This window comes from Zootoca vivipara, chromosome 4 (assembly GCF_965207765.1).
Source record: "Zootoca vivipara chromosome 4, rZooViv2.hap1.1, whole genome shotgun sequence".
NCBI classification, from domain to species: Eukaryota; Metazoa; Chordata; class Lepidosauria; order Squamata; family Lacertidae; genus Zootoca; species Zootoca vivipara.
Genome location: NC_142587.1, coordinates 97,855,319 through 97,867,955, shown reverse-complemented (window position 1 = coordinate 97,867,955; position 12,637 = coordinate 97,855,319). Strand labels below are relative to the sequence as shown.

The 12,637-nt window shown below is 39.1% G+C and overlaps 2 protein-coding genes across 2 annotated transcripts in view; both read left to right on the top strand.

The window, feature by feature from the left end:
* Positions 1–12,637, top strand: part of LOC132592023 (uncharacterized) — an 88,213-nt gene that overhangs the window by 18,194 nt on the left and 57,382 nt on the right. The gene's annotated exons all lie outside the window — the stretch shown is intronic.
* The window catches only part of LOC118078760 (uncharacterized), a 47,723-nt gene that overhangs the window by 29,866 nt on the left and 5,220 nt on the right, over positions 1–12,637 (top strand). Inside the window, exon 12 of the mRNA XM_088669006.1 lies at positions 2,194–2,203. Within this exon, the coding sequence (XP_088525132.1) occupies positions 2,194–2,203 (10 nt within the window). The remainder of the gene's footprint in view (positions 1–2,193; positions 2,204–12,637) is intronic.

The window sequence follows — 12,637 nt, the reverse complement described above, 5'->3', positions numbered from 1 at the left end:
CCGTGTCAGTTTCAGCTTACTGGTTAGTTTTTCTAGTAGGGCCGTTTCCCATACAACTTGGTACCATTGGTCCATGCTTACCCCTGACATGTCCCTCCAGTGCCTGGCTATGATGTTTCTAGTTGCTGACAATAGGTGGATTATAAGTTCTTTGTGATCTGAGTGAGCGTTGTTATCCTGAAAGATATTTAGTAAAACCAATTCTGGGGTAATATCTAGCACTTGCTTAGTTATCTTACAGATTTCTTGCATGAATGTCATCCAGAATGATTGGATTTTAGGGCACTCCCACCACATGTGGAGATATGTGCCTATGGAGGTGCATCCTCTCCAACATTTCGATGAGGTTCCTAAACGTATTAATGCTAGTTTCCTTGGAGTCAGGTACCATCTGTCAGTTAGTTTCAACGAGAGTTCTTTTCTTTTCATTGATATAGATTTGAAGGGGGTTTCGACCACATTCTAGTCCATTGGGTAAGGTTGATTTCATATCCTATGTCATCCTCCCATTGCCTTTTTAGGTTGTCCAAGGGGTCTGTGGGATTTTGGAGTAGTATTTTGTATATTGCAGATACCGCCCCTTTTCCATGTCCTTTTAACATTTGGAGGAGGCTTTCGAAAGTTGCCAAGGGTCTAGTTGCTGCCGATTTTACTGTTGGGTTATTTAGAAAGGCATGTAGTTGATGTTGTGCTAACCAGGGCATTGGGATGTCTTCTAGTTTGTCCTGTATTTCTTGTGTTGACAAAGGTTTGTTGTCTTGATAGAAGTCCATTAAACAATGTAAACCTTTGGTTCACCAGGTTTTCATCTGGAGGTTTTGTGCTGCATGATGGAACAAGGGATGGTAAGCCATGGGAATTAATGGGGATGGGGTTGGAGATAGTTTACTAGTTTCTGCTTTCCATGCTTTGAACATGGTTTGTGTGTATCTGTTGAGTGTTCTGGGAATCTTTCTTAGTTTGTTTGGGAGGAAAGGGTATGCTGTGGTGCAGATATTTTCAATTGAGTCCCTCTCCAGGTGTACCCATTGTTTTGTCTCGTCTTCAAGTATATATGGGATTATATGGCGTATTTGGTTGGCGTTGTAGTATGCTTCTATGTTGGGGATTCCCCATCCTCCTGCTGAGGTGGGGAGGTGAAGGTATTTGATGCTAATCCTTGGTTTTTTATGTGAGAATACTAAAGAGTGTAATTTTGACCATTTTGACCATGGCTATCTTGTCTGAAAGAGTATGAAACTCATACTGTCCCATCTCTTTAGGTCTTTGTTTATTTGTCGCCACAGGGGCTTGTAATTGTGGAGGTATAATTTATTGAGGTTCTGGGTTATTTGTACTCCTTGGTATCTGAATTTGGTGTGACAAAGTTTTATTTTGGTGATGTTAGTAAGTTCTTTTTGGATGTGGGGAGGGGTGTTGAAGCACATGGCTTCTGACCAACTCTTACCAAACTCTTACCAAAGTTTACTTGTAAGCCCGACACCATTGCAAATGTGTTGAGTTCTCTGATTAGGAAGGTTGCTGTATTTAAGGGGGTATGATGTTGTGACCATTAGGTCATCTGCAAACAGCCCTAATTTATAATTTCTGCCTTTTATTTCCACTCCCTTGATGTCTGTGGCTGCTCGGATTCGGATTGCTAGGGGCTCCAAAGCAAGGATAAATAGGAATGGAGACGGCGGGCATCCTTGTTTTGTGCCTCTTTGGATTGCTATGGTGTTTAAGTCCATATTATTAATTCTGCAGTTTGCTGAGGCTTGGGAATATATTTGTTTGAGAATTTGAAGGAAGTTCGGGCCAAATTTCATGTTAGTTAGTACTGCTAATAAGTATTTCCACTCTAAACAATCAAAAGCTTTGAGGATATCTAGGGACATAATTGTCAGTGGAAGTTTGGTTGCCTTGCTGTGTTCGATTAAGTTTAGTAATTTCCTGATGGGGTCTGTAATATTGCGACCAGGGACGAAACCGGTTTGGTCTGGGACTATTAAATTGCCTAGGAAGATTTTTAAGCGATTGGCCAAGATTGATGTGAATATCTTGTAATCCTGATTTATTAATGTGTTTGGGCGGTAAGATTCTACTTTGAGGTTGTCCTTCAATGGCTTTGGGATGGAAACTATTTTGGAGTGATTCCATGTTTTGGGAATAAGCCCCCCTTTCATGATATCATTAAATAGGCGTATCATGTAGGGCATCAGGGGTTCTTTAATTTTTTTATAGAATTCAGCTGTGAAGCCGTCTGGGCCCGGGGCTTTGTGTGATTTCAAGTTTTTAAGGACCGTGTCTATTTCCTCGGGGGTGATAGGGCTGTCCATGAATTCCTGTTCTTCATTGGTTAAAGTGGGCATGGTCAGTCCTGTTAGGAATTTTCTAATTCCCTCCTCAGTTGGGTTGTGGGAGGTGTACAGGTTGGAGTAGAATTCTGCAAATTCAGAAGTTATTTCTTTCGGGGGAAATGTTATGTTGCCGTCTTTTTTGGTGATGCAGTGTATTCTTGTTTTAAGTGCTTTTTTCCTGCATCTATTTGCTAATAGTCTGGAGTTTTTCCCTCCGTATTCATAGAAGCGCTGTTTAGAATATAAAATATTGATCATTGTTTTGTTGATTTCTAAGGAGTCTAATTCTCTTCTTTTTTGTTCTAGAAGTTTAAGTAGTTTTTTGGATCCTGTTTGTTTGTAACGTGATGAGAGGGCAATGATATCTTGTTCTATTTTGTTATTTTTTGAAGAGGTTTGTTTTTTAAGGAGTGCTTTCTCTTTTATGCAAGCTCCTCTGGTCACCGCTTTCATTGCGTCCCATAAGAGGGGAGTATTTATATTGTCTACATCATTCTCTTTAAAATAGTTTTGGAGAGTTTTTGTGATATTTGCTCTAATTTGGGTGTTTGTGGTTAGGATGGGACTGAAAGACCATGATGGAGTGGTTTGTGTTTCTTCACCTATTTTAACAGTGACTTCTACTGGGGCATGGTCTGTGATTTTGATGCTTCCTGTGTTTGTTGATTCTACTAAGGGGATCAGACCCTGCGTGAGCAGGATGCTGTCCAGTCTGGACGTTGTACTGTGGCGTCCGGACTGGAATGTGTGGGTGGTGTCTCCCGGGTTGTGTTCGCCCCAAATGTCATAGAGACCCCTGTTTTTTAACATTTTTAGTAACTTGTAAGAGCTAAAATGGAGGCAGTGAGAGATTTTACTTTCTTGGGCTCCTTGATCACTGCAGATGGTGACAGCAGTCACGAAATTAAAAGACGCCTGCTTCTTGGGAGAAAAGCAATGACAAACCTAGACAGCATCTTAAAAAGCAGAGACATCACCTTGCCGACAAAGGTCCGTATAGTTAAAGCTATGGTTTTCCCAGTAGTGATGTATGGAAGTGAGAGCTGGACCATAAAGAAGGCTGATCGCCGAAGAATTGATGCTTTTGAATTATGGTGTGGAGGAGACTCTTGAGAGTCCCATGGACTGCAAGAAGATCAAACCTATCCATTCTTAAGGAAATCAGCCCTGAGTGCTCCCTGGAAGGACAGATCGTGAAGCTGAGGCTCCAATACTTTGGCCACCTCATGAGACGAGAAGAATCCTTGGAAAAGACCCTGATGTTGGGAAAGATTGAGGGCACTAGGAGAAGGGGACGACAGAGGACAAGATGGATGGACAGTGTTCTCGAAGCTACGAACATGAGTTTGACCAAACTGCGGGAGGCAGTGCAAGACAGGAGTGCCTGGCGTGCTATGGTCCATGGGGTCACGAAGAGTCGGACACGACTAAACGACTAAACAACAACAACAACAAAGAGCCCTTAGTTGTTGGGGGGGGTTGAGGAGGGTTACCTGTGAGTTTACAAGGATGTGTGTTTTTCAGAGTTATGCCTTTCATATTTAAGTTAAGATTGCCTCCTAGGATTGCTTCCCCCTCAGAGAAAGAAAGGAACTCAATTCAAGTTATCTCGAGTTAGGGCCATATAATGAGCCGATTGTCAGTTTAATTTTGCCATCTAGTATTCCTTTAATGAAAATGAATCTACCTTTTTTGTCCTTTAGGACTGTTGTGGCGTTGAAATTTAGGTCCCTACTAAGTATTACAGCTACTCCGCGGGCGTTTCCTGAGCCTTGTGCTACCCATTGTTGACTAAAACGAGGGTCATTCAGGAGTTTGTTCCCTTTGGGTGGGTTGTGTATTTCTTGTAGGAAGGTGATGTGTGGTTTCATGGTATTTATGTATGAGGTGATACGTTTTCTCTTGATGGGGTTTCCCAGCCCCCTCATATTTAATGTGATTGCTTTTAAGCTAGCCATCTTGTTTGTTTATTTATTGTGTAGGATGGTTCCTTGCCAACCCGTCTGGGTTGCCCTATGTCCCTCACTTCGTGTTGTGTATTGAACCATTGGGGTTGCGCTGACTTGTGGTGTGGCGGGTGGGGGTTCAATGGGATTGGAATTAGAATCGGGTGAAAGAGTGGGGGGTAAGTTATAGAGGGTTTCCTATATGTAGTCATATAGGTGTTCGCTTGGGGTATTTTGGACCTTTTGGCGATTAGCCGGTTGGTCCATGGTCTCGGCTGATGTGAAGGGCTGTACTCAGGGACAGGCCTTCCCCTTCGTCGTTTGTGACAGGGGGTGATCAGCGAGACGGTGTAGAGTAGTTTTGTAATGTTAGTGTCAGGTATAAGGTTCGTGAGCAATGTTGCCAATGTTAATAGCAACATCACTGATGTGTTAGAGTGTGTGTATGTGTTGGCGCGCTCTGGTGTCACCATGTTGTTGAATAGGTATCATGTTTTAGCCTGATAGTGAGTTGTGTTATGGATGTTGGGGGAGTTGTTTTTCTCTTGTTTGGTATGGAAGGGATACTGGAGATATGGGATGTGGTTGATGGGGAATGTGATTGAGGTTGTCTGGACTGGTGTCGGGGTGGGGTTGGGATGGGGGTAGGTTCTATGGAGGTATGGTGTTGGGGGGATATTGATGATGTTAGTTGTGTTTAAGGCTTATGGGGAGGGGGGAGGGGGAGGGGGGAGGGGAATCACCAGTCCTGCATTTCGAGATGTTTTCCGGTTGCCTCATTCAGCTGTGGTTGTTGTTGTTGTTGTAGTTGTAGTAGTAGGGTTGTTCCTCAGTGATGTTTTGGTTCGGTTGATCATGGTTTGGCGTCCTGTGGAGAATGTTCGGTAGAATGATTTTGTACGCGATGGTAGATGGTTGTATCAGCGAGTCTTGATGTGTTGCTTCTGTTGTCTCTTTCCCCTCTTTACTTCCATCCATTCATTTACTGTTATTGCATTTTCTTGATCTCGGCTGTCACTTGGTAGGTCTTTCTGTTGCTGATTTGATGGAGGGTCGAGCCCAAGGTTCCTCAATAGTTGTTGGGCTTCCGTTTCATTGGTAGCCATGTACTGTGTTGCCACGATGCCACGATGAGATGGAAGGGAAAGCCCCAACGGTACCGAATCCCTTTTTGCTGAAGAAGCTGAGTGTATGGATGTAGGCTTTTCCTCCAATTTAGGGTGTCCTGGGATAAATCTTGTAGGACCAATATGGAGTTGTCTTTGTATTGGAGGTTGGTTGAGTTTCTGAGGTTGTTCCATATCTCCTCCTTTTTTCTGTAGCGTGAAAAGCACACTATGATGTCTCTTGGGTGGGCATTAGGTTTTGGCATAACTTTTAGAGCTCTGTGTGCCCTCTCCAGATCGGATACCTTGAGTGTCAGATTTGGGATTGTATCTTTCAACCAGCTTACAATTAGGTCTGCTGGGCTTTTCTCCTCTGCTTTTTCTGGAAAGTTGCGGAAGCGGATGTTGCAGCGTCTGTTTCGATCTTCGATGTCTGCTTGTTTAATTCTCAATTCTTCATTTTCTCTTTCCAGTTCGTACAATTTCTTATTCATGCGTGTAGTTTCATCCCGATATATCTCTATTGTTCTTGCTTGCAGTTGATTCTTCTTTTCTAGAGCTTCCACTCTGGAGGTAAGATTGCTGATTAGTAGCTGTCGTTGCATTTTCCACTGCAGCTTCCAGTTTACTTGTCATCCTCTCTTCCATTTCTCTTAGGTGTTGTAATATTTCGTCATTTTGAGGAGGTGTTGCGGTCTCAATGTTTCTCACCATCTTTTTAGTTGGTGACACCTTCATCTCCTTGACGTTTTTGGTTTGAGGTTTGGCATTCTCTCGGAGTGGGATGTGTTGCGGTTAGGGGTTATGGCGGTGATGATTTCTGGGTGTTGGGTTATTGGACTAGTCAGGCGTTGTTGACTGGTGGCTTCTGCAGAGCGTTCGGTTTAGGCAATCATTTGTGTCATCCCTTGGCGATGTTATAAGAACTTCTCTGAGGTTGTCGTATTCGCCTCAACAGTGCTGTCAAAGCAGTGGTCAGGTACTCAGAGAGGTGGGTAGACCAATGGACAGATAGAAAAACAAACAAACAGGTGAGAGCAGACAAACAAATAGGCGGGAAAGGAAAATAAAGGGGGGGGGTCGATTCAAAAACAAGCAAATGAGCAATCCAGCAAACAAAGAGGGTATAAAACAAGAGTAGGGGTGGGGGGGGATGAGAAGTGAGATAGGGGGGGAGATAGGGAAGAGATGATTAAAGGGGAATTGAGTGAATGGGAAGGGGTTTAAGGGGGAGGTTTATGTATTGGAATGAAGGGAGTAAGATAAAGGTATAACAGGGGTGTTTGTTGTAAAGGGGGGGTGATGGATGGGAGGAAAGGTTTCCCTATTGCAGACAAGTTGATAAACAGATTAGATGGGGGGGGGTGATTTAAAAGAGGGAGAGAAGGAACCGAAAAGGAAAGAGAGAAAAGGGGACAGAAAACAAAGGTGGGGGTGGGAAGTAACAAGTGGGATGGAGGGTAAAAAATAAGGAGAGGATATGTAAGGGAGGTCAAGTGTCTGGGGAAGGTTTTAAAAAGTATTCTTATGTATTAAGGCGAAGTGAATAATATAAAACTAGGGTAAAAGAGGTTGAGGGGGAGAGGACAACAGCTTAAAAATGGTATAGATTAAGTAAAAGAGCAGGGAGCTTGCAGGGGAGGGGGGTTGGTTTTGTTTTGCTTTGTTTTTTCTTTTTCTTTTTTTTAATAATAAACTTTATTATATATCACAACAATTACAATCGATCACAATAAAAACAAATTACAGCCATAAAAGTGTTACAGTTGTCTTATTTCCTTCCCTCAACAACCCCCTCCCTCCCTCCCACCCTCCCCTTCCCTGCGACTTCTCAACCTGGTCTGAACTAGTCCCTTTTTCTGCCTTTTTCTTTTTTAATCTACATACCTTACTTTAACATTTACAATAATTTCATATTATTCTTCATATCCATCAACTTCCCTAATTCGATCTTTTCTTACCCTATTACAATTCACACTTTACATTTTCAAAATATAACCTTTAAATGTTAGAGTTGAGATTTAAGTTATCTACTTTAATTTGCAGATAATCTGTAAATGCTTTCCAATTATTTTTTGATTCATCCTCTTTTATTCCTTTAATTTTTTCGTGTTTTATAGCCAAATTATAATAATTAAATAATTTCTCTTGCCATTCTTCTTTTGTCGGAATATTAGTGGCCTTCCAATTTTTTGCAATTAACACTCTTGTGGCAGTTACAGCATAATTTACACAACATCTATCTCTGGGTTTGACATCCGCTGGCAACATTCCTAAAATGAATAATTTAGGGTATTTTTTTAAATCGGATATTTCAAAATGTTCTTTAATTCCTTATAAATTATTTCCCAAAAAACCTTGATTTGTTTACAATTCCACCACATGTGTATGTGTGTTCCAATTTCCTGGTTACACTTCCAACAGATGTTGCTCAATCCTGGATATATTTTGGCTAGCTTGGCTGGTGTTAAGTGCCATCTATTTTGCAATTTCAATATATTTTCTTTTATATTGTAATTTGGCGTAAAATCTAGATCTCTCTTCCATAGGTTTTCCCATTCTTCCATTGAGATGGGCTTACCTAAATCTTGGCTCCATTTAATAATATAATATTTTGTCAATTCTTCCTCGGTTTTCCACTTTAATATAATTTGGTACATATTTTTTATATACTTATCTTTATTTATCAATAAAATCTCCTCTAATTTAGATATTTCTTTATCAAAGCCAATTTTTGTGTCAATTTGTAATCTTTGATTCACTTGAAAATATTGTAACCATGTATTAAAATATCCTTTTACTACCGTATATTCTTTTAGTTGCCAATTTCCTTTTATATTTTCTACTAATTGTTTATATGTTGGCCAATTTGCTTCCATATTTTTCCTTTTTACCGCAACTATCTCTAGGGGTGATATCCACCAGGGCGTCTTGGGTTCGAAGTATCTTTTGTATTTTTGCCATACTAAGTACAACGATTTCCGAATAATATTGAGCATAAAAGTGCTCCTTTTTTCTATTTTCTCCTTCATCAAGTAATGGTGCCACCCAGATGCCAATCCATGTCCCTCTAAGTCTAATAAGTCAGTATCTTTCAAAGCCATCCATTCCTTAATCCACCAAAGCGCTGCCGCATCGTGATAAGTCTCAAGGTCAGGCATCCCAAATCCTCCCCTTTGCCTTTGATCAATCATAATCTTATATTTGACTCTAGGTCTCTTTCCGTTCCAAATAAATTTGGCAAGGTCTTGTTTCCATTATTTGAAGATTTTTTCTTTGCCCAAAATAGGAAGATTTTGAAATAGGTAGTTATTCCTTGAGACTACACACATTTTCACTAGTGAGATTCTCTCCAGTAACGATAATTTCAATTTATCCCACACTTCTAGATTTTTCTTAATTTTTTTCCAAGTTATCTTGTAATTCTCTTGTATTAAGTCAATCCCCTTTACAGTGGTTTGAATGCCCAAATACCTAATTTTTTTGACAATTTTCAAGCCTGTTTTTTCTTGAAGAGCTATTTTTTCATCAATATCCAAATTCTTTACTAGCATATTAGTTTTCTCATAATTAATTTTCAGGCCTGCTACGTCTCCATATTCTTTTATCTTTTCAATTGCACTGGGTATGCTTCGATAGGATCTTCTGTCGTTATTATTATATCGTCCGCGAACGCTTTAATTTTGAATATTTTCTTGCCAATAGTTATTCCTTTAATATTTTCTTGTTCTCTAATGTTTTTTAACAGTATTTCTAGGGTGATTATAAAAAGAATGGGAGATAAAGGACACCCTTGCTTCCTGAGTTTTATAGATTGCTTTAATTGCATTTCCCATTCCCCCCCCCTAAATTTAGATTTTCCATTGTTTTTATCATGAAGGGCCAAGAGACCCTATCGAAGGCCTTCTCCGCATCAATGGAGAGAAGAGCTGCTCTCTTATCTCTCCGACTCTCTAAACATTCCAGGATATTTACGATACTTCTTATGTTGTCTTTTGCATATCTCCCTTTTATAAACCCCGCCTGGTCCCTGTGAATTATATCTTCTAAAATATAACTTAATCTTTTGGCCAGGATTTTCGCAAATATTTTGTAATCGCTATTTAATAGCGAAATTGGCATAAAATTACCAGGTTTGTCTAGATCCGCTTGTGGTTTGGGTATTAATATTATCTGGGCTTCAGTCCATGTTTGGGGCGTATTTCCTTTTCTAAGTATTATGTTCATTAAATATCTAAGGTGGATTAGTAATTCTTCTTGCCATTCTTTATAGAATTCTTGGTAACCCATCTGGGCCCAGGGCTTTCCCTTTTTTCATACTCTTAATTGCATCTGATAATTCTGAGATCATTATTTCTTTATTCAGTGGTATTAATTTTCCCATTGGTATTCTTGGTAAATGGTATTTTGTTAAGAATTCATCAATTTGTTGGATGGGTATTTCTTCCTTTTGATATAGTGTTTCATAGAATTTTTGAAAATTTTTCATGATTTCTTCTGTTTTATAATAATATCTTCCCTCCGATTGAATTCTGTTGATCATTTTTTCATTTTTTCATTTGCCACATCAACAATTTGCTAGGTTTGTTAGCCCATTCAAAGTTTTTATACTTCCAGAATTGTATCTGTTGTTCGATCTCATGATCAATTATTTTTTCAAACTCCAATCTCAAAATTTTAACTTCTTGTTCTACTGACTTATGGTTTTTATAAAGAATTTTTTCTTTCTTTTTTTTTCTCTTGTAGGAGTTTTTCTTTTCTTTGTTCTCTGTCTTTCCTTATTTTTGCATTTTGTGAAATAAAATAACCGCGTATCACGGCTTTGCCCGCATCCCATACTATTAGGGGGTCGACCTCACCCTCATAGTTTAACTCAAAGTATTCCTTTAGCAATTTTTTCGCTTCCTGGATAGTCTTATTATTGTTTAACATAAAGACATTAAGCCTCCATTTTTTTTGATATTGTTCATTTTTTAGCAAGAGGGTCACAGGGTTGTGATCCGAGAAGGTTTGAGGTCTTATTTCTGTTTTATGTATTCTTAGTGACAATTCTTTAGGAATCCATATAGTATCTAATCTACTAGCAGTTTGGTGGCGTGCAGAAATATGTGTGTATTCTTTTTTTATGGGGTTCTTAAACCTCCATGCATCCAATAAATTTAGGTTTTCCATAATATCCATAAACTTTTTGGGTAGTTTCGTCTTATTTCCTTTATTCCCTCTATTTTTCATTAACTGAGCCTCCAAGCTTTTCAGGAAAGCCGTTTTGCTCCCATTGGGGGCGTAAATACCCACCCAGAACCATTGTTCTCCTTCAATCGTCATTTTTACCATAACACTTCTTCCCTCTCTATCTGTCCATATTAATTCTGGATTCCATTTACTTTTAATATAAATCACAACTCCTCTCTTCTTTTTTGTATCTGCCACGACAAATTCTATTCCTAATTTATCATTTTTTAAGACTCTCACATGTTTTTTATTTATGTGCATCTCTTGGAGACAAACCACGTCCCAATTTTGTTTTTTTAGTATGTGCCCCACCCTGTTCCGTTTTTTTTTTATTTAAGCCATTCACGTTCCATGAAATTGTTCTTAGGTTCATATTTATTAAATGTTATATATCAATTTGGAATGAGAAGAAAAAAAGGGGAAAAAAGAATTACATTTAAAATTACAATTGTTCTTAATATCATGTGTCTATGCTAAGCAAGATCAAGGAAATTCATTAATCAAATATTTCTTGTGAATTGATTAATCTAATCAAGCTTTTAACTATAATTGCAGGTTTAACATTTTAATCAGGTTTTATTTAGAATATATCAGTCATTCTTCCAATTGTCCTTCCTCTCCTTCCTCATCCTCTTCCACACCTTCTTCTTCTCCTTCTAGTTCATCTTTGCTGGAATCTTCTATATCTTCTTCATTCGTTGGGGTCTTGCCTTTAATTGTCTTTGACTTATCCCTTCCCAGTTCTTGAGCATAAGTTCTATAAAATCTGTCCGCTGCTTCTGGCGTGTCAAATCTCCTCCATCTTCCTTTAAAAGAGAAGGCCATTCCTTCTGGGTATTCCCATTTGAAGAATATTTTTTTCGTTTTTAGTGGCTTGGCTAAGAATTGATATTTCTTTCTCTTATGAATCAGCCGGGGTGGAATTTATTTTAGGACGATTATCTCAGTTTCTTCCATGATCAATTTCTTCTTTCCTTTCATTTTTAGGATTTTATTTCTCAGCCACATGTTTGTAAAAGACACAAGACAGTCTCCCGGCCAATTATTTGCTTTCGCATTTTTGGAATTAACTCTAAAAGCTTCCTCTATTCGCGTTTCGACATCAAGCTCTTCTAAGTCTAGCCATTTTGCCAGAGCAGTTACAATTCATTTTTCTATTACTTCGTTGGGTATTTCTGGGATATTCCTGAATCTCAGAGTCTTCTCCTTTAATTTCATCTGCATCATCGCAAGAGCATCTTGCGATGCTTCCAATGCTGCCCTTTGTTCATCTAGTTCTTTATTTATTTTTTTCTGTTTCTTTCTTCCCCTCTCTCTTTTCTTTTGCCAAGTTTTTCAATGACAATTCCAACGTTTGGTTTTTGTCTTGTATCTCCTGGATCAATTCCATCGCCTTTTTGGAGTTTTCTTCTGTACTACTTATTTGCTCCCTTATTTCTTGTTTTTCTTTTTCATTGGTCTCCATTTTTCCTTCCATTTTTCCTACTTTATCTTCCAGGTTCTTAATCCTATCATTCATTTCCTTTTTAATTTCTGTAAGATCTTTCCTATATCATTTTTGAAATCTTGTTTGATTTCTCCTATGTCATTTTTAAGGCTTAGAATCAGTTCTTTAAGATCCAACTCATGTTCTGCTGTTGAAGTTCTTCTCTGGTTTACATTTCCTGTGTTTAACTTCTTTTGCTTTTCCATTATATTGTGTTGTCCTGCCATATCCTGGTGGCGTCTCTTGCTTTGCGCTTTATTTCTTATCGCGCTCCTTCCCTCACCTCACTTTTCACTTTGGTTTATCCGGTTTTAAAATCCAATTCAGTGGGGGGGGATTTTTCTTACGTTCCTTTAATTTTCCAAGTTCTCTCTCACGCCCAGGGGGTATCTTTTAAAAGGGTTTGATTAAAAGGAATTTTACCATGCACAATCGCGTCGGGTTTCGGCTTTTGCTGGTTTCGGCTTTTGGGAACCGCCGACGCCTCAGACAGGAATCACCTTCCTGTCCTTTTTTGGGGAGCCGCTT